Below are 26,956 nucleotides of genomic sequence, written 5' to 3'. Positions count from 1 at the left end.
TTCTAGGTAACTCATCTGCCACTGTTTCTTTTTGCTTTTCCTTTCACCAACATTGAAATATGATCAAGTCAGTTTCCCCCATCTCATTTATTAACAAATAATCTTGTTTTTATTAAATAGTCATATTTTATATTTCTCTTCTAAAAGTGTGAACAAAGGCAAATTACTACTAAAACAGGACTTTAGAGGAAATAGGGGATATAGGCCTACATTTGCACACACATCATAACTTGGAGCTCTCAAAATGATGCTGTATAGGAGAACCTGTGTTCTACAGGCTAAATGCTGTGTCACTTGTGATAAATATGATATACCTCCAACTGAAACCTGAGCTACCCGCCATCGCTAGATGTTCCTGAAGATTTAGCACGTTAATAATCAAAGGATAATAAGGCCTCTCCAAAGCAATAGTCACTTATTATAAAACCCATGGTATTTTATATCTTTTAGATTTCACCAAAATCTGCTATGATAAAAATATCAAAAAAAGAGGGTATGCTGTGGGTTATGCCTTGACATTTATTAATTGGACAGAAAGCAGAAAAGATGATTCCCTGCTTGGTAGGAAGGTGTGAGGATGGAGAGAGCTTTGTGTATCTTCCACTTTGAGGAGATTTCAATGAGCATGTGTAAAGCTGATTAAGAATGGAGCTTTAGTCTTTGCTTTGAAAGTCGCTGGCTTTGGCTGTGTAAGTCAAATATCTGGGGAGCAGGATAAGCCCCAGTAGTTAGCGGTTTAACCGGAGCTGCACAACTTGTTGCTGATACCTTAAACTAGCAAATAAAAGTTCCTGCTGCCAAACAATCACAGCTTTTTAATGTTTCTTTCGGGTGAAAGCATTGGTCCAGCCAACTTCTTTGTAACAGTTCACTGTGAATTAATATAGCAATCAACTGAGCTTTCTAACTTTGACCACAACATGAGGAAACTTTTCTTCTCAACCTTCAAACCCTCGGTCAGGCTGCTTTTTTACACAATTTAGTTTTCCATATGTTTTTACAACAACCATCTTAAACATCAGAAAACTGTGACATGGCCTCTCTGCCAAGGATCCAGAATGACTTTGGGTTTTCAGAGCACCATATTTAATCCCTTTACATAACTAGCTTGATTGGTTTAACCCTCTCCTGTGCATACAGACAGTCACTCAAGTAAGTATTTTTTTTATTAAAGATCCAGAAAGATTATTTAAAAGGCAATGTTCTTTTAACTATGTACACTCTTTCAAAATATATTATACACTGTACTTGCTCTGGAAAAAGGCCCATTTATCCACAGACTGTACAGAAAAGCTGTACTTAATCAGACCCAAAGGTCTACATACCCAAGTATCTGCCTTTCATAGTGGCCAAAAGCAGACACCTGGGTAGAGTAAAAAACTACAGCAAATATGTACTTGTTCCCCAGACAGGCTCCCAGTCTCTAACAATTTGGAGCTCAAAGATTCATTGAACCAGAGGGAATGAGTTTTATTATACACAGATCCTTACAAGGTCTGTCAGGTAAAGAACAGCCATAGCACATGTTTAAGTTTGGGAATTTTATATCTGTAGGTTAAGGAAAATATAGGTAGATGTGCTTCCTCCCTTTAAAGAATTAACCATTTGACTCCTCATCCACCAAACTGTTACAATACTCTGACGTCTGAACTTTCCTAGGTTAGAAAATACTTGGGCACCAAACTTCAGAATTGCAATCCTAAAAATCTTTGCCTTGCTGCCAAGTCCTAGAGGCACTTAATTGCTGCTGGCACTTCAGGTTTTTATAACCTCAAAGCTGAGCTATTGTGGTCTGCAGAAAATAATTCAAAATTCCTTGAGCCAGAAAAGAGATAGCATGCTAATCAGCAGCAACACTCTTGCTACTGCCAATTGCCTTTCTGTGTTTGGACACTCCACGCCACTGTGCCGCTGCATACAGGAGAATTAAATACACCAGTAAGGAGGAAGAGAGAGATCACACAAAATGAGGCATAAATCTTGAGTATAGTAGGGAATTTTCATTAATATAGGGAGACCTGGGTTCCAGTTCTGGCTTGAAGGACCTTCAACATATTTTGCATAAAGCTATCACTGGAGCCAAGAATGGGATTCAGAATTCTCTCTTGGCAGGGGAGCAATAACACTGCAAACCTGGGGAACGGTCCTCCTGCTCCCTATGGTCCAAACAATACTTTCTATGTGGTTAAGTATTTTGCAATAGTAGGAATATAGAACATTCATACTGCAGAAGAGCTTCTAGCTCTCACTGGGATTCTGGGGTCTGCATTCTCAGAGGAAAATGTCTGATTTGATCCCTTTGTCTCCTGTGTCCCTGGTGAGCGGGGGAGGGGTGCAATGATGCATTTATTAAACTCAGTTATGTATTGCACAGATTGTATGTGTATCTGGTTGCATGTATCCTATAACTATTGGATTATTGGTTATTAATTGAAATTAAACCTCAGAAATTCAGTTTTCTACTTGATCCAGGCTTGCTCTATGATTTTGGAGAAGCCCAAAGTAGTCTGACTTTTCAAGGGCATGTATTCAAGCATATTTGGCATGCAGATAATATATTAGACTCTGATTCTCTCAACACTTCAGCAACTTGAGTGGAAATCAATAGGAGAGTGGCACCTAATCCATGCAGCAACTTTGCAGAGACTTCGAGAACATCAGTGTGGAATCTGTCTGCATTTTAGGATCCTAAATGTCTTTGAAAATTTATGTGCTTAATAAGACACTGTGACTACTATTCTCCACTGATTATATATGGAGAAAAGTCTGGGCAGCCCTTGGGTAGCTCTCCTGATATTTTGCTTCCATAATGATTAAATGAGGCACCAGTTGTAGGCTGTTTGAATGCATTTCAGCTATCCATCTGTACATGATGGCAATAGTACCACCTAACTACCCAGGTAAAGACAGAGACATTAAAGTTTCAGATGCATAGATATTGTTAATCCTGGGGACCACAAAAGCGGGGAAAGCCAGAAGGTGAGAAGCAGCCAGAGAGATGTACCTGTGTGCCTTGCGGATCTCAGTCTTGGATTTGGAGCAGAATTAGACCATGTGACAAGGAAATTCCTCCTAAAAAAGACTCTAGGAGAACCTCCAAACCTGCAATAATTAGGTCTTGCTCACATGGAGACACAACAGGAAGTTAAGGCAAATTGTCTAGAGATGTGGGCTCATCATACATGTATTAATCTCTGATGTAGAGGCCTGCACTCAGGGATGATGTGAGCTTATCATCAAGCAGCTTAATAGTCCTCCGCTGATTCCATTAACAACAATAATTCATTGCCAAAGGAGAATTAAACCGAGTTATCTACAGCTACTTTACAGTCGAAAATGAGCCTCCACTTTTAGATTTTAAAGCTTTTTGAAGTCTGAGCACATGGATCACACTACTGGCTGATTTGTCTTAACTTTCCTCAGCCTCCCTACATATAGAAGTATTTGCAAATATTTCCTCTCCTCCAAAGAGTAATTACATCTAAAAGGGCAAAAAGTTCCTGGGTTTTTAGTGCAGTCTGAAGGTTTCTTGGTGCAAGCTCTGTACTAGAAATGATTGTAGCACTCAGTTTTACTATCCATTTTCATTTGCTTTTGGTAGACAGCTCATTTAAGAAGTCATTTTCTGGTACACAAACTTCAACATGAAATTGTTTCAATTTGCATGATGATAGAATAATTGGTTTATGTTCTTTTTTAGAATATTGCATCAATCAATTAGAAATAATCCATGATTGTAAACAAGATTTGCCATTCTAGTCTTGGAACATCAATGGGACTAAACCCTTTATTTATTTTATGCAATTTATTAATGGGATCCCTAGTTGTTAATTTGCTTTTTCATTTATCAATTCTAGTGATGTTTGGAATTTATCTAATGAAAAATAACGAAAAGTTAAAAAAATAATTAGAAATTACTCAAGTCATCATTTTCCTACTGACCTGTTTGATCAGTTGTGTGTTTCTTGACTCATTCTTGAGGAATGAAAGAAAAGGTCCATCTTGCAAAGTGTTTTTACTATATGACACTTGAAGAAAACTATACAAAATTTTCAGGAGATTCCTACTGATAAAGAATAGACCAAATCCCTCAACGCTGTGCATTCATCTAATTGCTTATCATGTGCAATAAATTAATACCATGCACTTGTTCCGAAGAGGGGGAAATAAGATGTATGACTATTTTTGCTGGTTATGGTTACATTATTTTTTGTTTGAGCTGGACAAATTCAAAATGAGGAAGTTTGCAAGTATCTTTCCATTTAGGCTGAATGTTAATGTGTTCGCTTCTCTTTTGTTTTTTAGCAAGAACACCAGGACATCAGATACACTTAATAAGCAGCAGCAAACACTGAGGATGCACATAGACATTCCCAGAGCACAGCTTCTGATTGAGGAGAGGGACACGATGGAGACCATTGGTAAACTGTTGGGCTTGTTTTCACTGGTTAATGTAACAGTCACTTTACCCCACACCTTTTCCCCACTGCACACATCAAGAAAAAAGAGCTACAAAGTAATTTGCCACATTTGAAAACTGAACTGATTTTTTTTCTCCCCTTTGAATCATTTTCCATTTTAAGTAATCTCAGTACAGTATTTATAATAATGCAGGACATAAGGAAAATGAAGCAGGTGGAAAGAGCTGCTTGAAGGAAATGTAAATGAAGACTGGCAGTTTTATGATTTTCATTTTGATTTCTCTTTTGGCTTTGACTATGCAGTTGGATCACTGGCATTACTTATAAGGAAAATGAAATTCTGAAACTACAATATCAGTATTTAAAGATTGGCAACAGCCAACTTCTAAAACTTAGACGTTGCATATTGTATCCACCTGTTCATAGCAAATGATATTTCAACATTTTGATCAGTTTTCAGCTTTTGTGTATCCATGCAAAATTCAAATCTAAACTGTTTCACACAACAGAAAACAAGATTTCTCATGTGGCTGGCACATAGCTGAACTGTCATGAAAAATAGAATTGTTTGGTGTTCGGGTTTTTTTCCAAATAATTTAAACACAAGATGTCTGAAATCTCAACAGAACAAATATACAACCTGATCTCATGACTGTATGGGTACACACCGTGGCAAGACCCTCCAGAATGACTGATTTTGTTAGACTTCTGATTTATTTGGATTCAAATCTGTGTAGAAGAAGCCTATGCTGGCTGAGAGTGTAACAGCATCCCAGGGACGGTGTGGCTCCCCAGAAGCTGGGAGCAGCATCTCTGCATCTCCTGTCCTTGCCTGCACTGGGGAGGGACAAGCTGCTTTAGCCCCGCACCCTGTCACACTTGCTGTCAGTCTGGCATGGGGCAGGGGGTGGCGGTGGCCTCGGGACATTTCATATTTTGTGCTGCACATTTGAAAAGGAGACCTATGCTTCACTGGAAATACAGACTTTTTTAAATCCTGATTTGAGCTTCCCAAAGTTTGCCTCTCTGATGCAGTCTTTTGTGCCAGGCTTCATCCTAAAGACAGTTTTTCTTTTTGAGTTACAGTTGCTGAGCAATAGGGGGTTATAGCAGAAATACCATTAGTGCCTTAACTGCAGCAATGCGATCAGTGCCTTGGTAATAGCCAGGTCTCCACACAGCACTCAGAATAAGCAGGCACTTTGGCAGTCTTTGACATAGTTTACTGCCAAGAGGCTTTATTCCCAACTTGAATAAGAGCTCATCTTTTGCCAGAGACAGAGTAGTTTGATTTCATAATGCTTATTCTATTTATGGCCTTCTTTGGGTAAAAAATGCTAGTTATGTTATTGTGCAGAATTGTTTGCCTTAATGGTATCTTGTCAAGTTAAAAAAACCCCAAACCCAGGAATGCTTAGAAGAAGCGGATCAACCTCTGCTGACTAGTAAATGCACAGAAGCCCCACTGCCGCCAGTCCCTTTAGAAATACATTACAAAGCTATATAGCATAGCATCGCAGGAAGTTCTTGTGGCTTTTATTACTATTATGAATGGATAGAAAACCTGTAAAGAATGCAAAAGATAATCTGATAGCATGCAAATAGTTGTTCTGCAAGCAGAAAGTCAGTGGAAGATTTATTGCTGTTAAACCTTCCATGATCAAGTGGACCAGATTCCTCTTTGGAGCAGAAGAAATACAATACAGAGATCACAACTGAAAAAAAAAGGAAAAGTGCTGTATAGCACTGGCTTTCTCCAGGGATCAAGGTCTGTGTAGAAATTTGGTGAATATATCCTACCCCATAGGCAAGCAATAGGCAGCAGAACCATACAGCAGTAAAGGTCAGTGCTCACCTTTTTCTTCCAGTCCTTCCCAAGGACAGGCTTCACCTTGCACCTTTCTTTGCAGCTGCAGGTAAGCCCATAGTCAGCTGGACTGACTATGTTGAGAAAAACTTATACGACTCGCATAAAGCTCCCCAAAGCTTCTTTTTCAAACCTACAGTGGTGAGGTTTGGTGCAGAGAGAGCTGGTAGGACTTAGCCCTTAGTTTCCAGAGCAGCAAAACACTGGACTTAAGGATGCTTAGCTGCCCTGCAAGTATATTTCCATTGCTTTCACCGCGGTAGTCACGTGCTTAAAAATAAGCAACTCCCTAAGAACAGTCTTGGGTCATCACCATCCCTTCTGTAATATTCTGTCTCTGGAGAAAAAGCTGACTGGTAGAGGGTTAGTTAGCAACATTACCTAATGACCTCGTTTTGGGAAGACATAGGTGATTTCAGTGAGGACATTACTAATTATGTTAATAAAAAGAAATAAATGCAATATGTTGTTGACAAATTCAGCTGAGCTCTCTGAAAATGAAAGGGAAGAAGGCAGTGTTCAAAAGATGGGGAAGAAGGAATTAGGGCCAAAATTAATTACACACAAATTAGCTTTTTGGAAGGATGCTTAATAGTCTGTCTCAGTTGCACATTTCTGAAGTGAAATCACAAAGACTGACATGAAAACTACACTTATTCTTTAGTTTTGTATGAACTTTGAGTTTAAACCCAGGGCTCCCAAGCTGCAGTACACACTTCAAAGCCATCTTCAGTCCTGCAGAGAAGGGGGAGCTGCCACTGTCACTGGTGGTGCCCAGCTGAAAATGTCTGAGGACTTGCTGCAAAGCTCTTATGTTGGCAAACACAAAATTTGTTACTCATTATCTGATGGTTTTTTTAACTTACAGATGACAGATCAACAGTTCTGCTCACTGATGCTGACTTTGGAGAGACGTCTAAGCAGAAGTCACTGACTGTCACCCACACAGTACATTACCAGTCCGTGTCACAAGCTACAGGACCACTGGTGGATGTTTCTGATGCCCGGCCAGGAACAAGTAAGCATATAAGAGAATATGTTACCTGGAGAGGAGAAAGCTATAGGAAAATGAATACTGTGCTCCTGCGTTTGCATCCTCATGGGATTTTTTTCTTCAGTCTGAAAGTTGAGAGAAATCTATTTAGGTCAGCAGAGAACATTTCTTATACAATTGCATTTAGTGATTCAATATGGTAAAAATGGCATATGCATCTGCAATGCAATTTGAAATAATTCATACCTGGCTTTCATTAAACCAAATGCATGCTAGATTTTAATTTCTAGAATTTATTGGGTAAATTAGCTTAATGGCTTTTAGTGTCTAATATATTTTTTTCTTAATGATCAATCTTTATTGTATTTCAAAATACATCTTCCCTCCTTATCTATCAATCAAGCAAGAAATACATTCCTCATTATTGCTTTTCTGAAGTTGTACTTCCAGTTTTAGTTATTATGGTAAATTACTTTCCCCAGATATATTCATCCTAAGTTATTCTTATAGTGATTAAAATACTATCATAAATTAATAAACTGCAGCAATCCATTCTTCTTATATCTCTCATGAATGTGTTCCATATCTATATAAATGGGAAAAAAAATCACTAGATCAAAGGAATACTTATGAGTTAGGAATATTACCAAAATGTAGTTCACTAGCAGTGTGCAATTTCTAAAATCTCTTGGATTATTTCTATCCCCTGACGGTTTCAGAATTTGTTTACTTGGTGAGTTCGGTGAAAATAAACACTGAAAGCCTAGTTGCTAGAATGCAGATTATTTGAAAAATCTTCATTTAATCTCCTTTTCCACCCCAGTCTTTATAAATGGTAGCTGTTCTAGTCCTGACCTTGCTGCTGTTCTAACTCTGACAGTTTTAAAATGTGGTTAGTTATTTCTTGAGGACTAGATTAGTACCACAATTTTTCATCTATGGAGAGTCACGGCATTTGAATTAGAAGAGTCAAGATATGTTATTTGTTTTCTTTCTGGTACCACTCTTGTCTCGCTCCTTTAATTCATGTACATGCTGGCTAGCCTGCTTACTAAAAGCAAAAATATCATCATATAATTTTTATCATGTTGGCCAATCAAGATTGTCTGAGTAAACAATAGACTCTCCATTGTTTTCCAATCCTGCCTTTTCTAATAAGGAAAGAGACACCACCCCAAAACCATATGCCTGTATCATACCACAGCATTTTATGGCACCAGCACCTTCCATACCTAATCCCTTTTTTGTGTGCAGTTATGTCCTTCAAATTCCTTCAAATTAAACTTGGATTTAACTCATGTGTAAGGGTATGATCCGTGTCCAGCCCAGCTTTGGAAATAGAAATCCACCATCACTTCTATTATGCAGTAAAGATCTAATTGCAGCAGTGCACAGTGCTGGGTCAAAGACTTTTAGGTAGTGTTCTCTGGATTTAGGACACTAATATAGGCTTGATAGAGGCTAGGCTATGAGATTTTGCCCAGACCCACAGCTTTCTCTGTGAAGAGGGGAGCAGTGCCCAGCTGGATGGCTCAGAGGTTATGGATCCTCCTGTATGAGCACACTCACACTCACTGATAGGCAAATATTCCCTTACAGCACTTTTGAAGTTGTTCTCTAGTTCTTTTGTATTTATTTATAAGAGGTATGCTCCACGAACCTTTGCCTTGCTCACCTCAGCTCTCTACAGTTATGTTTCAGCATATGACAGCAGAGCTGGCTTAACAACTGGGGCACCAGATGTGTGCTGTTTTCCATCACACCGGCAGCTCTGGAGCCTGCTGCGTCCCTGCTACAGAGTCCCTGACGCAGGCGCAGCACAGCTGGTGCAGAGCTACTGCTCAGCACATGCTCAGCAGGACGAGCGCTGACCTCCTGTGCCGGCAGCAGGCTCTCCCACCTCCTTCAAATTGCTGACGAAAGCCTTCTGAGTCACGGGGTCAGAGAACAGCTGAGGTTGGAAGGGAGGCACCTCCGGGCACCGGCTAGTCTGACCCCTCTGCTTAAAGCAAGGTCAGCTAGAGCCGGCTGCCCGGGGCCATACGCAGATGACTTTTGAATATCTTCAAGGATGGAGACTCCACCACCTCTCTGGGCAACCTGCTCCAGTGCTCAGCCTCCCTCACAGTGAAGTGTTTCCTGATGGTCAGAGAGAAGCTCCCGTGTTTCACCTTGTGGCCATTGCCTCTGGTCCTGTCACTGGGCACCACCGAAAAGAGCCTGGCTCTGTCCAATTTGTACCTTCCCTTCAGGTATTTATATGTATTGATGAAATGTCCCCGATCCTTCTCTTCTCTTCTGCAGACAATGCAGCCCCAGCACCAAGCCAAGAGTTTTCCCACTAGCACTCTCCTCCTGTCCTTCATGTCTTCCCTCGAGGCAGACACGAGGCTCACTTCTGGCTATGACAGCCACGTGCCAACTTTCCACAGCTGGAACAAGCGGTGGTTTATACTGACAGGCTGGTCACGTTGTGCCAAGTGCATTTTTGGATGTTATCCATGTGAGGCGGCTATGTGTTGCACTACCAGGCGGATCAATTATCAATGACATTGGGTTCATATTTTTCCGCTGCTGTAAGGGGAAGATGTGAAATAGGAGAAGGACCAGACCATAGCTGATACTAGTAAATAAATACCTTGTTTCTTTGAAGCAGCAGAATACAAATTCTTACTGGGAATGCTTAGGCAGAAGCAATGCTCAGAGTCATTATCTAGGTATTGTTTTTTTCTTTAAATTGCTTCTGTTGAAGTCTCTTACCTCAAAGACTGACAACTTCACCATTTGAATGTCAAAGAACATTTGAATAGATTTGAATTTTTCGTTTCTAATACCCTTTCTATTGTTAGTAATATCCTTTCAGAAGCTTCGAAGAGAAATCCTTCAGTGCTGATTTAGTCACTTTCTGTTTGCCATATAATGATTTTTCTATTCCACTTTCTTTGTTAGGGAGTACAAGCCTCACTTTTACAGAAGAACTATTTATTAACAAAATTAAGGACGTCAGTTCTGGCAGATAGCTCATTTTACCTCCCTTGGTCACCATATTATCTCCAGGATAATAAAAAATAAACCATTGCTGACCCTAAACAAGTAGCAGATTACTTGTAAAGTTTAAGAAAATTTATATCTTTACTAATTTTTTTTAAAGCAGTCAAATCTTTATGAACCTATTCTTACTGAAACCCTGATGGCACTATTAGAGGTTTTGCTTTATGTCTTGGTTACTTGTTAAAAAAAACAGGGAATCTGTAGCTGATTAATACTGCAATATAGTAAAAGTATTAATAAAATGTCCAGAATAGGAAATTATATATTACCACATTTCTGAGCACATTTTTTTTACGAACTGAGAGCAGGTACTTGGTGTAAGGTGTTTCTGAGGGCACATCTACGCTGATAATTTACCTTAGACTTCGCTTGAGATGTGGTGTGAAATCCCTGACCAGATCTACTTGCCTTGTGCTCTTTCACATCTCAAAGTGGTTTTGGTTCTGGAAAACTGCTTAAGTTGGAGTAAAGGGACAATGAATGTGTCAGTGGGAGATTGGTGGGGCCTCAGCTCTTCAGTTGCACCGGTTTTTAAAATGTATGGTTTCATCAGAAAGAGGGTATTTCAAAAAAGCATTAGCAGTTTGGGAATGAACAGCATTTTCACTGTTCTTTTTTTTCCCCCCCAAAGAATGTTTTGGGTTTTTTTTTTAACCAACACGATTTCAGTGGCCATCCCCTTCTGACAGGGCTTGTTTCCTTATCAATTCAAGACCCAAGTGGCAAATACCCCCTCTGTTATCCGCCACAGATCCTACCACAAGGAGGAGTGCCAAAACCGGATCCACAGCTCGCAACCGCTACGCTAGTCAGTGGACCCTCAACAGACCTCACCCCACCATATCAGCTCATACCCTCACCACAGACTGGAGGCTGCCCACCCCCAGGCCAGCAGGATCAGTGGACAAGGAAAGCGACAGCTACAGCGTCAGCCCCTCGCAGGACACAGGTACGGGGCTCTCTGCAGGGCTGCGCTGTGAAAACGGGACAGCGGTAGCTGCAGCGACCTTCTTGGTCCTTGGCGTACTTCACTTGGTGCTTAGGTGTCATTATTTTTTCCTTGCCAGGGTGTTTTTCTGTGGGCTATTTATAAGGGGTGCCACAAATGCATATAGTGCCGATGATAACAAATATTGTGCCCGTGGTTTCTGATGCCACACACGCATACTGGAGTCCTTTGAAAGCTATGGTGGTAATTTTTCCTGTAGCCGAAGTGCTGTACTTCCTGTATCCAAAGGAAAAAGTAGTATTTGCTGCATGAAATGGCATTGACCAGGAAGGGGCAGTATTAGCAACCAAGAATATGCCTGAATCATAGGTGGAATGGTTTTAAGGTTTGAGCTACACTGAGGTTTGTATTTTCCTTTTCACATTCCTATAATATGCTCACAGGGTTTATTCTAGGTGGAAAAAATAAGAATGAAAAATCTGGAATTAGAGTCCACATCAAAATCCATTCATATCACTGAATGCTGCAGCAGCTAGCTCTGTTTTTTCCTGAGAAACAGCGTAGGTTTTATTCCTCTAGATGATAACTGGGGAGACACTGAATACATAATCTGCCTGCAGTCTTCATCTCTTCGTGATGTCTTCACATTATAAATGCAATTGTACCTGAAAAAAAAAAGCTTTCTCCTCTGCCCTACACTGAACAAGTGAAAAAAAAAGGCAAATAAATGAGTAAATGATTAAGCAGAAGAATAGTCACGAAGCAAATCTAATAAAAGTTAAATATGAAGAAAGGTAAAATACTATTCAAAGGTATGCCTGACAGAAGCGAATTCAGGCTTACTCTGGCCTCCTCAGATTAAGGAAAGGTATTTGTCACGTGAAAAACTATGTGTTAGAGCTACAAAGCAGTAGGTGTGACTGGCCTTTCACCATGAAAACCAGTATGACTTTTGATTCTTTCTATAAGGACAAGCATCTGACTTCCCTTATGTCCAGTAACTTACAGGTTGGAGTTCTCATCTTTTCACAATTCATCCTCCTAAACTTGCAAACTATGTTGTCTCCATAGGGTAATGGCACTGAATAGATGCCTCTAGGCAGCTGACAGACTTCATCCTGATTTCTTCAGGTAGAATTATCATAAGGCTTTAAGGATTAACTTTAATAGCTGTACAGATACAAAATAAATAGCAAATGTATTCTCAGTTAGTCTTTTTGTAGACATTCCAGATTTCAGGTGCCCTTGCATGTGTTCCAACATTTTGTCACCCAATGATATTTTCCAATGCACGTGGCAAAGGTAGATAATTCAATTTGCTGTGTAGTTTAATAGACAAACTACATGTAATTTTGTAACCAGACTTCATAATCTATGTTTTAACATGGCTGCTTTGCTACTCTATGTCTACCCTTGAATACACAGTGATTTATGTAAGGGATAGCAAGCTTTAGATCATGCTCAAGAAAGCTTTTCTTATGCCAAAATGTAACTCTGTTATGCCACTTGGTTTCTAGGAAAAGAATAGAGTGAGTTTAATCTAAGTACTTCAGAAGTTTAAAATTTCCAAATAAACATTATAATAGATGTAGCCAAATTATGTGTTCAAGAATCAATTGAGCTAATGTGCACATTTGATCACTTTTCCAATATGGACTTCAGATTTCTGAATCTAGTTGATGCAATTGATTTTTGGCAGAATTTAGCACTTATTATCAAAATAATTCCAGGTTTACAAAGCAGTAGCTTTTAAGCTTAGGAGAAATTTATTGCAGCAGTTCATAGCTGTAACTAAGTTCAAATGTTCTAACTAGAAGCCGTTAGAAATTTTCTGATGAATCTAGGTTTCATGAAGTTCACCCTGGGCTTGGATGAACTTTCATCAAATCTAAAGTAGGTGTTCAAGCAGATTCTTCCCAAAATAGTCTCCCCAGGGCATGGGATATGGGTAGCTGCAGGGCCTGAGCTACATGGACCAAACTGGGACCTTTGCATGACCGTCATATTTACAGACACTGCTCTATGGCACTGGGCAACTGCTCCCTTCCAGGAGTTTCCAGTTGATCAGAAATTCGGCAAGACATTATTTTGGCCTGATTTACAAATCAAATGTGAAAAACAGAATGATGTTTCCTGTGGGGAGAAAAAAAAAAAGCGCCTTGTTTAAGTTCTGGCCAGCTCAAAATCTTAAGGAAGTTACAGCATATTGTAGAAGTACTTGTCATTTTAAATAATGCATGGTCCTATTTACAAGTGGCAGGAGTGTCGTTTTTTGAGCACAATGGAAACTGATGCAAGGATCCTAGCACACAATAAAAAAGATAAAGATTTGCAATAACAACACAGTTGCCTCTGGCTGCTATAGGAGTCCCATTTTTATGAATTAGCTATTACATTGTGCCTGTTTATTGAACATCACCAACAATGTCTGTAATTGTACAGATCTTGTGATTAAACATGACTTCTGCCCAAGGAACTTTTGGAAGTCTTCTGCTTTTCCAGCCCACTGAAGTAGAAGTGTGATGGGTGCAACAGACCAGTGATTTGTCCCCACGGAAATGAGCGATGCATTTCCAAAATGCTTTTAAATGTATCAGTAGCCATTTACATTTTCAATAATAGTGCTTGTTTAAGAAATATTGATATTCTCAGAAATTCATCAGCAGAAAAGAACAGCTTGAAGGTCGTCATAGCCTGTGTGTCAAATATGAAGCCCCCACTAGCTTCAGCAGCATTGAAAAAAGCACCTGAATGACTGCAGGCTGGTAGCTACCAAACAATATTGCTTTCTTAAGACCTTTGTTCCGTATGAAATGAGTTAGTATTTACCTAGTGTCAGACAGTCAGAGACAAGGTCTGAGAGACACCGCCTTTATATTTGACCTTTGTCCTCAGGGCTTTCTCAAAAAAAGATATAAGATTGAAACAGGTACAGAAAGACTATCCTTTCTCACCTAGACATCACCTCACAGAAATATTTCTAAGATGCATTAAAAGGTAATGTAAAGAAGCTGTTCCTCATTTTGCTAAATCTGTTTTGTGGGTTTCTAACTTTTTTAAGGCATTTAACTTTTAGAGAAATGATTTTTTTGTGAAAAAAAAGTAACCTTTTTCATGTATTAAAGGTCATTTCTTCTAAACCGTGAATTTAATGATAAGCCACATAATGCTGCTAGCAGACTACTTCACTTTAGATTATCTGTAATTATCAAGTAACTGACTAAACTGAAAATTGTGCAGACATTTATAGTGAAGCAGACTCATTTAAATCACCTTGATAATTTCAAGAGTTCTGCATTATATTAAGAAATACTATCATGTTCACAGCTTTTTTTCCAAAAAGGATTGTGCAGATGTTGTCTTTCTCCCATTATTTATATTTCTGATGTTTAGATCGAGCAAGAAGCAGCATGGTCTCCACAGAAAGTGCCTCCTCAACATACGAAGAGCTAGCAAGAGCATATGAGCATGCAAAAATGGAAGAGCAGCTGAGACATGCCAAGTTCACCATTACAGAATGCTTCATATCAGACACATCGTCGGAGCAGCTCACGGCAGGGACTAATGACTACACAGACAGTCTGACCTCAAGCACGCCGTCAGAGTCGGGGATTTGCAGGTTTACTGCATCCCCCCCCAAACCTCAGGATGGAGGGCGAGTGATGAACATGGCAGTTCCAAAGGCACATCGGCCAGGTGAGATGTTAGAGGTAACATTTTGGTCCTTGGGGTGAGCATTTCACCCCATGCCGAGACTGGTTAACAGGAAAGGGTATATATACCACAAGGAAGAAAGAAAGTGCACAATATATACTGTAAATACTTACAGAGATAATTGCTTTTTTGTCCCAGCTAATATAACATTTGAGTATATTCTCCCATATACAGAAAAACGAGGAACTTGGAAATTTAGGAACAGAAGGGGACTGTTTAGGCCATCAAATACACTCCTCTACAGCTGCAGCCATCTGGCAATAGAACCTTCTGGGATAAATAAGACCATATGCGGTACATATCATCATAGAATCAGAGAATGGTTTGGATTGGAAGGGACCTTAAAGATCATCTAGTTGCAACCGTCCTGCCAGGGACAGGGACATCTTCCCCTAGACCAGGCTGCTCAAAGCCCCATCCAACCTGACCTCGAACAGTTCCAGGGATGGGGCATCCACAACTTCTCTGGCAACCTGTTCCAGTGCCTCACTACCCTCATAGTAAGGAATTTCTTCCTTATATCTAATCTGAATCTACCCTCTTTCAGTTTAAAGCCATTACCCCTTGTCCTACCACTACATGGCCTTGTAAAAAGTCTTCCTCCGGCTTTCTCCTAGGTCCCCTTTAGGTACTGGCAGGCTGCTATAAGGTCTCCCTGGAGCCTTCTCTTCTCCAGGCTGAACAGCCCCAACTCTCTCAGCCTTTCTTTAGAGGTGAGGTGTTCCAGTCCTCTGATCATTTTTGTGGCCCTCCTCTAACAGGTCCATGTCTTTCCTGTGCTGAGGACCCCAGAGCTGGACGCAGTACTCCAGGTGGGCTCTCACCAGAGCGGAGCAGAGGGGCAGAATCACCTCCCTCAACCTGCTGGTCACACTTCTTTTGGTGCAGCCCAGGATACAGTTGGCTTTCTGGGTTGCAAGTGCACATTGCTGGGTCATATTCAGTTTTTCATCCACTAATACCCTCAAGTCCTTCTCCGCAGGGCTGCTCTCAATCCACTCATCGCCCAGCCTGTATTTGTGCTTGGGATTGCCCCGACCCATGGGCAGGACCTTGCACTTGGCCTTGTTGAACTTCATGAGGTTCACACGGGCCCACCTCTCAAGCCTGTCAAGGTCCCTCTGGATGGCATCCCTTCCCTCCAGCATGTTGACTGCACCACACAGCTTGGTGTCGTCGGCAAACTTGCTGAGGGTGCACTCAATCCCACTGTCCATGTTGCCGACAAAGATGGACAGTGCCCATCTCTAACTCAAATCACCTGCTAATAAAACATGTCTTACATCAATACTTTCTGCTTGAGAGCAAAGGTTTGCTATCAGAAGAGTTCATAAAGACAGATTGTAAAAGATGTACTATCCCTTCTGCCTTGCAGCATCTTGTCAAGTTGTAATAACCCTTCGGTGATGTTCTTGAGCTGTTATACTCTCTCTTTGACATCTCCTAATATCAAACTAGAATTATCTAAAGGAGGGAGAATAAAAAATGGACAAAATTAAGACAGTGCTATAGCTCAAGGGATGTGGAGCTTTCTACCTTCAGACAAATTTAAAGCCACTCCAACTTCTTACTGACTGAAGGTGCCTGAGGGACATCCATCTATTGGGCTCAATCAAATTTCCAGTTCACAAAGAATGCTGTTTCTAGTGATATCCCAGTGCACAATAGCATAGGTAGATTACTTGTGGTACTCTGAGATCAAATACATTATAAAATCTTCTCAGAATATTTGTCAGTCTCCATTATACAATACATGGTGTGACATCGTGGAGGAGGATTCAAATGGGAAAAAGGCATAATTAGATTTGTGTGCTTTTTGAAAACATGATTTATTTTACTTTATTTTTATTTAGTATATACATTTGCCAGTGTGGGTGGGGCTACTTATATACACAGAAAGTAATCAGTAGTGCTCATATACATAAAGAATAAACTATGGTCTTTTGCTTAATATACATCATAAATGGAAAAGCAATTGTTGTGAAGACAGAGGAATGGAAGATAGACAGTGGTATCAGGAAAGTCATTCAAAAGCAGGACCTGACACTGAAAAGAAAGCATAAAGGATTTTGCAAGAGAAAGCTGAAAGAAGAACATGGGACAAAAAAGACCAAGCAGAAGGTAGAAAGTTATAATAGACAAGGCAGGAAATTAGTGTATCATAGAGATAGATAAGAGGGAAAATAAGTAGGAAATAAAATAGTGAGAGAAATGATTGATTTCTGTGTAGTCACAGAGTAGAACCACAAACCCAGGAGCTGTAAAAATAAAGATAGAAATAATTTTACTTTCTAACTCAAAAAAAGTAAGGTAAATATTTGTCTTTTCTCTGCTAAAGGGAAGCATCTGCATTCACAGCTGAGTCAAAATTGCAACCCTCTCCTTCCAGTCAGTCAACAAACATTTTTTATCATTTCTTTAACAAATAGCTTACTCTCTTCCTTTCATGTTCCAAATACATTATTTATGCATATTTAGTATTTGGTTCTAATATACTCCATATAAAAATTATTTTCTTGAGGGCATACAGCACGAAAATTTAGTCCCTGTGCTTGAGTTAAAAGCTTCCAGGGTTGGAACATCATCAGAGCCCCTCTAGTGAATTACAGACTTGTAGCCATGTTTACCTCTGTTAGTTTAAATGGCTTGAATTTTTACCTGCTTTTCTTCATTAGCTTTAGCTTTCCTTTGCAGTAAGGAAATGAAATATATTATGAAATTAATAATTAGCTTCAATACTTTGAAAAAAATTGAGTGTTCCAGCAGAGTAACTTGAATGTTGGCCTCTAAATATTGAACGATATGTTATTAAAGGTTACTTTTTGCAGGTCTTTAAACAAAACATACAGGTAGAAAGACAGACCATATTTTTAGTGTTCATATCAGTGAGGAAAGACTTAGTGGGCATCTTTCTTCTCGCACCCACCACTTCAGAAATTTTGCAGAAGTAATTAATAATTCAAATACAATTAATCAAAGTAATTCTACATTTGGGAACATGGAGAAGAAATTAAAAAGTTAAGGTATTTAGATTAAGTAGATGAGAACATCTGAGCTGAAACACTGACTGCACTTCTTTAGCACATGTCTATTCTTCCTTGAAGTCAGTCTTTTCTTTCAAGATAACTTTTACCTGTTTTCATGGTGCTTTGCTTTTCTTCTCCTCCAACTCATTCTCTTTCTTGTACAATGTCACTTTCAATAACTTATGCCTCCTCCTTCCTAATTTCTAATCTCACTTTTCAAACTGCCTGTAATGCTACCTATTGCAACTTTTATGGTTGCGATAAATGTTTAGGTGTCTACAATCAGTAGTATTTGTTTTTCAAAATAACCCCCAACAATTAAAAGGCAGTTTCAGAAAGACTATAACAAAACGTTATTTTGATAAGTGGGACATTTTGAAATTAATCTACCCAATGGCAAGGCTGCAACTTTACTCAAGAAAGGTAATGATGGAGTTTACCAGTGAAGACTTTGTCAGCCATAACTGACTGAGCTATTACAGCACCTATTTCTTAGCTTATTGCTACCATAAGTATTTGTTATGAGCAAGCAAAATGTTAGACCACCCTAAGGCTTGGCTTCAGAAGACCTTCCTGCAAGTTTCTGAGGGAATCCCAACTCATGTCACTGATTGTTCCCTTGCTTTTCCTGAGCATCTCATAGGATTCTTTTGTACCTGTATAGTCAAGCCTGCTGATCAAACCACCTGCTTTACCTAACAGGCAGTGTTTGAGAGCTCAGGTTGCTCCAAACTGAGATAGTTAATGATTAGGAGTAGGGTGCCTGAATGCATTTTCATTGGAGAAGGAAAAGGGGTGATCAAGATTCAATGAATTGTATTCTGGGGGCTGACATCAACTTGCTATGATGTTCCCAACTTCCATACCATTTTCATTCAGAAATTGAATCAAAACATTTGATCACCCCATCAGCTTGAATTATATTTGGATGGCTCATCAGATGTCTAGGCAAGCTTAGTAATTGATCATTTCTAGCACCATAACTATGAATTAGGACTGTCTTTTCAGAACTTCTACACATTATGTACAACTTCGACTCTATAACTAGTAATGCGTAATAGTTGATTGCCTCATATTCTAGCCCACTGTAAGTCTTCTAATAGACCTTTTCCCTTCCAGTTAGCTGGTGCTTTAGATGCACACTCAGGTCAGCAGTCAGAACTGCTTCTGACTTCTGCATTTCTACACCTTTTTCCTGATATTTGGTTTACAGAAAAAAGAATCAGTTTCATTAAGTCAGCTCAGACATGGGAGCTAAAAAATGCAAGGATTTTGCCATAAAACAATAATGATAATTTTATAAAGAAAAGTAGAGCAATCATACCTAATGTCATAGAAATTGTAAATAAGGAAACAAAGTGATTTTGGCATACTGAATCTGAGACATACACCGGGACTTCAGAAAGATCTGGATATTTGGCATGGTTATTCTTTTATAATTCAGAGTGCCAAATGTGTTGCACTGTAGTACACATCTCTATACTTCAGCTGAAGTTACTGCATCACAGAATCACAGAATAGTTGAGGTTGGAGGGGACCTCTGGAGGTCATCTGGTCTAACCCCCTCCCCCCAACTCAAGCAGGGCCACCTATAGGTAGGTTGTCCAGGACCATGTCCAGTTGGGGTTTGAGTATCTCCAAGGATGAAAACTCTACAACCTCTCTGGGTGCCAGTGCTCAGTCACCCTCACAGTAAATAAATGTTTCCTTCTGTTCAGACAGAGCCTTCTGTGTTTCAGTTTGTGCCCATTGCCTGTGGTCCTGTCACTGGGCACCACTGAGAAGAGTCTGGCTCTGTCCTCTTTGCACCCTCCCTTCAGGTATTTGTATACATTGATGAGATCCCCTTGACCCTTCTTTTCTGCAGGCTGAACAGTCCCAGCTCTCTCAGCCTTTCCTTGTAGGAGACATGCTCCAGTCCCTTAATCATCTCAGTGTCCCTTAGCTGGACTCTCTCCAGTAGCTCCACATCTCTTGTATTGGTGAGCCCAGAGCGGGACGCAGCACTCCAGGTGTGGCCTCACCAGTGCTGAGGGAAGCATCACCTCCCTTGATATGCTGGCAACACTCTACTGCAAACCAGGTTACAGCTGTCCTTTGTCATAATGGCACATTGCTACTTCATGTTCAACTTTGTGTCTGCCAGGACCCCCAGGGCCTTTTCTGCAAAGCTGCTTTCAAGCTGGGTGGCCCCCAGCATGTACTGGTGCACGGGGTTGTTCCTCCACAGGTGCAGGACTTTGCACTTCCCCTCATTGATCTGCATGAGGTTTGAGTTGGCCCATGTCCCCAGCCTGGCAACGTCACTCTGGATGGCGGCACAATCCTCTGGTGTATCAGCCACTCCTCCCAGTTTTGTGTCATCAGTAAACTTGCTAAGGGTACACTCTGCCCCATCATCCAGACCATTAACGAAGATGCTGAAGAGTACTGAACCCAGTACTGACCCCTGTGGTACACCACTAGTTACTGGCCTCCGTCTAGTCACCACACTCTGGGCCAGGCTGTTCAGCTAGATTTCAATTCACCTCACTGTCTGCTCATCCAGCCCATATTTCATCAGCTTCTCCATGAGGATTTTATGAGAGACAGTGTCAAAAGCCTTACTGAAGTCAAGGTAGACAATATCCACTGCCTTCCACTCATCTACCAAGCCAGTCATTTTATCACAGCAGTTATCAGGTTGGTCAAGCATGACTCCCCCTTGGTGAATCCATGCTGACTACTCCTGATCACCTTCTTGTTCTTCATGTGTCTGAGAATGGTTTCCAGGATTAGCTGCTCCATCACCTTCCCAGGGGTGGAGATGAGATTGAGTGACCTGTAGGTTCCTGGGTCCTCCTTCTTCTCATTCTTGAAGATAGGAGTGACATTTGCTTTCTTCCAGTCTTCAGGCACTTCTCCCAACCACCATGAACAGTCAAAAGTGATTATTGAGAGTAGCCTTACAATGACATCTGCCAGTTCCCTCAGCACTTGTAGGTGCATCCCATCAAGGCCCATGGATTTACATATGTCTAGTTTGCTTAAGTATTCCCTGACCTGATCCTTGCCCACCAAGAGTAAGTCTTCCTTGCTCCAGACTTCCACTGATCTCTTGGACTTGGGATTCCTGAAGGCTGGTCTTGCCAGTAAAGACTGAGGCAAATAAGGCATTCAGTACCTCAGCCTTTCCCATGTCCTGTGTCACTAGGTTCCCTGCTCCATTCAGCAGCGGGGCCACATTTGCCCTGGCCTTCCTTTTGTCACCTATATGCTTATAGAAGCCTTTCTTGTTGTCTTTGACATCCCTGGCCAGATTCAACTCCAGTTGGGCTTTGACTTTCCTAACCACATTTCTTCATGCTTGGACAGTGTCTCTATATTCCCTCCAGGTTACCTGTGCCTGCTTCCACCCTCTGTGTACTCCCTCTTTGTGTTTGAGTTTTGCCAGGAGCTCCTTGTTCATCCATGCCGGCCTCCTGGCATTTTTGCCTGAGTTTCTGCTCATTGAGCTTGGAGGAGGTGATCCTTGAATATCAATCAGCTTGCTTTGACATGAGGCTACTTCTAGTTGTCTGTAAGAGCAGCTGTAGATGTTTTCTGCATCACTGTCTTGACACCAGGCAAAAACTTTCAAGTATAGAGAGAAGGTGTTATTAAACAGTCTTCAACAAAAAATATTTTAGGTGTTGCATTTTTCTTAAACTTTTCAAAAGTCATAGCTACAGGAAATGGAACAGGGAAGTAGGATTTTTTTTTAAATAATTCCTACATTCAGTGTTTTGAAAGCATGTCTTATGCATCCTTGTGCTCTGATCTTTACAACTCCACAGACAGATTTTTGGAAAAAGTTGAGATTATTTGTAGGTTCTGCTTCAGTATCCGCAATAGCATCATTATTTTTCCTTTATACACATTATAAACCACCAAGCAAACTGAAATTACTGCTTAACAACAGCTTCTGCATAGCTTCCAAAAAATGAAAGGATGGATGCAGGCCTGCACATAGGTTTTTGTTGACTTCACAGAGCTGGCAGGCCTCATTTGCCCAGGCCTTGAAGCTGACCCACTGCAGATGGTGACATTTCTCAGTAAGCCATAAAAATAGTCTTGTGTCTCAGGAGGCACATTAAAAGAGAAAATTGAAGCAGTAGAGATAGCATAGCAGTATTTTAAACATGTGGGATAAATCACATCCTTTAAAAAAGTGGGTCTGCAATTTCTAACCTCTGTGCAGTATTAATATTTTTCATGGTATAAAAATGATGTCAATACATTGTTAGCATTGCATCTTTCTCAGCATCAAAACTCCCAGAAGTTTGGGATTATGATTGCTGCTCTCCTCCCCACAGTTGTCACTAACTTTGTCACTAACTAGAAGTTTGGTCAGCAAGATCAGGTCCTCAAAGAATAGGCATAGCAGGCAATCATCTCAACAGTATACTAGGTCCTTCAAGATCAAAACTGAGGCATTTTTTCATATTAATATTCAGAAATTTCAATAGTTGTTACCCAAAGTTTACCTGGGAGGTTGACAAATAAGTTAGTCCTTTGTCCTCCAAAGTTGTGATTCAAATCTTGCATTCAGAAACTGGGTGGGACAGAAATTGGAAAGAAATACACTCTCTTCTTACCTCCCACTGTGCCATCAAAGAGTCTGTAATGTAAAAAAGTGGAAGATAATTGTAGAGGTTGAAAAAGTTTTATAATAATGTTTCTCTTTTCTTTTTTAAAAACATTAACCACAAACTGAGTTATCATAACAATTATTCTTAACTGCAATAAACATTGCAGTAGCAGTTTATTAAAAATAGATTTCTGTTATTATAATTTTAAATCTCAGTAATAGCCTCAGCCAAGAAGCCTCTTGGGTTTTTTCCTCTCTCTACTCCTAAATTATTGTGCTTGAGAAAAGAACAGCTATTAACTGGGAAGTATTTTGATATTTCTGTTCTTCCCAAGTGCTATTTATGTCTTTTTTGTGCACAGACAACTTACTTGCATCCTCTGGCAATGGAATTCATGTTTGGAAAAAATAATATCTGACCGGTGCTTGGATAGGAAATATCTAGAAAGTTTTCATCAGGTCTCTTGCTATTTGCAGAAACCCCCCTTTCACAGGAGTTCTGCAAAACTCAGACCCCCAGATTATATTTTTCTGATGCTAATCAGCACAAAAAAAACCCTCTTCAAATATGTGACATTATCCTTAAGGGTTAGCTTGACTTGGACCAGGCAGAAACTTGTCTACCTGATGTCACAAAACAAGCGCAAGCTCATTTTGACAATCCCGCTTCCTTACCTCTTTGGAGATCACATTAAGACAGAAATCCTGCAGGACTAACAACATCTCAGATGATACACTTCCAGAGAAGAGATATCATTCACTGTCAGATTAGGAGATTTTGAAATCCATTTAAAGCATGCCAAGATTTTATATCTCAGAACCTCTTCTACAAACTTTCAGCTGATGAAAGGAACCGGTTTGGAAAGAATCCTGCATGTGGGTGGAGAGAAAAGGCAGCCAGGCAGACTCTGAAAAAAACAGATTTTCCAGAGACTGATTTCACAGCCCTGAAGATGGCAAGAACACCCCATTCCTCCATAGGGAAGCTGAGTGCTTTCCTGGGTCCCTACACCTGCACAGAGCAGGAGCACCAGTTTGCTAAGCCCCTGCTCCACCGCAAGCATTTTCCTCCTGCCGCCCTTGTGCTGTTGGTTGATGCTTGAGGGCAGAGCTCCGTCCTCTGCCTGCCAGCCCTCCTGCTCGGCCTCTCCATCCCAGAGGAGGAGATTTGGCCAGCAGCCACCACCTTCTCACAGCAGCTGGAGGACAGGACAGGCCTGCTCTCAGTCAAGCTCTCAGCAAGCAAGTACGGGCACTTCTTTGGTCTCGGTTTCTCAGTTCAGCACCTAAGTCAAGCAGCTTGAGTCTAGCCCTAAGCCTACTGCATATTTAATAGAAAAGAACACTGGTCTGACCTCTCCAGCGTTGCTGAATGATCAAGTTCTTTCAGTATTTAAGATGCCTTAATTAGCATTCTTGACCCAATTTACAAGTTTCTTGCCGCTTTGACTAATCCTGCTGACTTGAACAGCAAAGTCTTAGCTTGTAGACAAGCTTTAAGCTCCAGAATGCAAGTACTTTATTAAATAATTATTTACAAGAGTTCCTTAAAATATAGTCTGGACATCACCTGCAGTGCATTAATGTTGTTTTAAACACCCAAGTCAAGAAACAAATCTTCTTTTCCAGTATTCAGTCACTACAGCTAAAATAAGCTGCTTAGCACAATAAGAAAAATATGAACCACGCAGTAATAGAAAGCACGGTATATTTTCAATGTCAGCCCTGTAACCCGAGATAAAGAGATGTGAACTCTTTTCCACTGATCTGTGAGTTCAAGGGTGAAGGAGTTATTTCCCTCTTCTACTCAATGTAGGAAAGTGTGACATAGTGATGAAATCTATTTAGAGACTTGCTTTCTATGGAAAAGTTGCTGACAGCGCTCTATAAGCTGCAGCAGTAACTGAATCCGATACAAATTCAGCCACTGGGGATTCAGTAATGGCTGGGACTCTTGACTTAGGGCTTCCAGCTCACCTTTTACCTCTTTTTCCCAGGCCTATTATATTATTCTGCATTGACTGAAAATGGAATTGTACAGTTCCACAGTTTCCAGATCCAAAACTGAATTTCTTGAAGATATGGGGGAATCTACATTTGACCTTTTTTTTGTTCAGAAATCCCACAGCAAAGTATGAAAAGGCTAATATATGGATTGTTTTCTTTTTTAGTTCTACACTTGCACTCTCTGGTTTCAAATAAAATAGAATATATATATAAAAAAATATATATGTGTATGTGCACACCATATATAGTGTGTATGTAGAACAAAGAAATCACCATCCTGACTCCACAACTGGAGACCAAGGTCCAGTTTTGAGAAAATGACACAAGGAGACAAATCAAAATAGGCAGGTGGGAAAGCAGTGGGACAGGCAGAACAGTTGTAAGTGGGGAGAAAAGCTTCTTGCCTATGTTTTTAACTGTAGTGAATACTCTTAACACATATGTTAACTTACTTGTATGTATACTTACTTATACATGCGTGACATATTCTAAAGTCACTCCCCTAGATGAGCACCTCTAAAGTTTCCATATTAAATTCTCCTGCGCCTGGAACACCTTCTTTTCATTTTCTATTGCTTTGTTGGAAAACTAGGAACATGTCACAGAGACAGACTGTGCCATTTGCTTCTTATCACAGAAATGGCACATCGGTGATGAGACTAAAATGCCTTTATCCTGTCTCAGGTTTTATTTCTGCAGAGTATCAGGAGCTTTTTCTCCTTCTGCTGTGAAAAGCTGAATGTTCTGCGGGGATGAAAACCATTTAATTCCACATTTAATTTGACATGACTACGTACTTGAAATCATTGGCTTGCATTATTTTTCTGGTGGATTTACAGAAAGGAAAGTTCACACTGCAAGTTTTTTAACCTTGCCAGTACAATAAAAATGAACCTAAGCAGGTTCAGATCAAAAGCTAAAATATTATGAGAACAGAAAGGAAAACTATGCTGGTGTGAATCATGAGTTTAAATAGGGCAGCTGTTCAGCTACAAATACAAAATTTCTGTGCAAATGTAATATGAAAGTTCCATTTCAGGTAGCATACAAGATGTATGGAAGCTAAATTCAAGTTATTGATGATAAAAGTAATTTAAATTATTTTTACAACTGTCATCTATAAATCAGTGATACTGGTGTTAGGAAGATTTATTTTATTTTTTTATTAGAGGAGAGAAACAACTGGTACCAGTTCCTCAAGGACTCTACGAGGAGTGTGTAGGAGCACAATTATCTTTTCCTGTTGCTAATTTATTTGTTATTTTGATTTGAAATGTAACATTAACTTTGGAAAAATACAGCATCCAAAACTGTGCTGGTTTGTAATACTATTTGTTTTTTTGCTTTCTTCTAGATTAAAAGTTGCATGTTAGGGAAAACACCCTTTCTAGAATGCCCATTTCCTACCTTTTTATTACCAACAAAATATTTATTAAAAATTAGTTGGTTTTTTTTTATTTGAATTTAATTTAGTTTTTCTAAAGCTGATTATTTCTTTGTGGTTTTTTTTTTTCATAAGCTGCAACTATTAAAATAGACTACCCATGTTTTCTGTAGGTTTGGAGACATTGGATTCAACTGTACTTAGTTGAGAGTTTTATGCCTAAAGCAAGGATTACATTTATCAGTAAATTTTCAGCTACTTTCATGTTCTTACAGTCATAACTGCAATGTTAAATTTCTAAAACTACCAGCAAATGTTCCAAATCAAACCAAAGATGTTGTGTCCAATTAAAATAATAAATTTTTAGAGCAGTTCTGTTAAGAGTCCCTATCTTAAACCTCACTTCTACAAAAACCAGATTTCACCTGTTCATGCCATTTTAATTTTGAAGATGCCAAAGCATTTCACCTTGATAGTGTTGAGACACAGTGTGTGTGTGTGTTTTTTGTGGGGGCTTTCAGTCAGCCCAAGGTAACCAGAAGCAGTTGTTTCCATACAGATAAGAACTGATCTAGCCTTGCTTTAAGGTCCTGGCAGTCAATTACAGCTGTTACTGCTTTAACTAACTGACTTCACACACAGCAGGCTGTGCTTATTTCCCCTGTGCTAAGAGGACCTTAATGGAATCTGAGATCTATAGGAGAAGTGAGAGACTGGCATCTGAAAACGTAAACCAAATCTTACCTGCAAGAAAAAACACACTTGTGCTGTTTTTGGAAGTAAGGTAGAAACTGTTATCACTAGAGAAACAAACTTTTGTTTTAACAGTACATTCATAATCTGACTGTAGTGGTAGTCTTTGCTATCCATGTAAGAGCTTCTTTATATGCTGGCCTTTAAAGCATAGTTGTATGTACATGTGGATGTATTTCAG

The 26,956-nt window shown here is 39.9% G+C and overlaps 1 protein-coding gene across 1 annotated transcript in view; it reads left to right on the top strand.

Moving 5' to 3' along the window:
* The window catches only part of DSCAM (DS cell adhesion molecule), a 475,910-nt gene that overhangs the window by 439,601 nt on the left and 9,353 nt on the right, over nt 1–26,956 (top strand). Inside the window, exons 29-32 of the mRNA XM_030020086.2 lie at nt 4,306–4,421; nt 7,157–7,306; nt 11,085–11,282; nt 14,676–14,978. Coding sequence (XP_029875946.1) covers nt 4,306–4,421; nt 7,157–7,306; nt 11,085–11,282; nt 14,676–14,978 — 767 coding nt within the window. The remainder of the gene's footprint in view (nt 1–4,305; nt 4,422–7,156; nt 7,307–11,084; nt 11,283–14,675; nt 14,979–26,956) is intronic.

The sequence above is a fragment of the Aquila chrysaetos genome, chromosome 7 (assembly GCF_900496995.4).
Source record: "Aquila chrysaetos chrysaetos chromosome 7, bAquChr1.4, whole genome shotgun sequence".
Taxonomy (NCBI): Eukaryota; Metazoa; Chordata; class Aves; order Accipitriformes; family Accipitridae; genus Aquila; species Aquila chrysaetos.
Note: the sequence above shows the minus strand (reverse complement) of the source record. Positions and strands in the feature narration are given on the sequence as shown.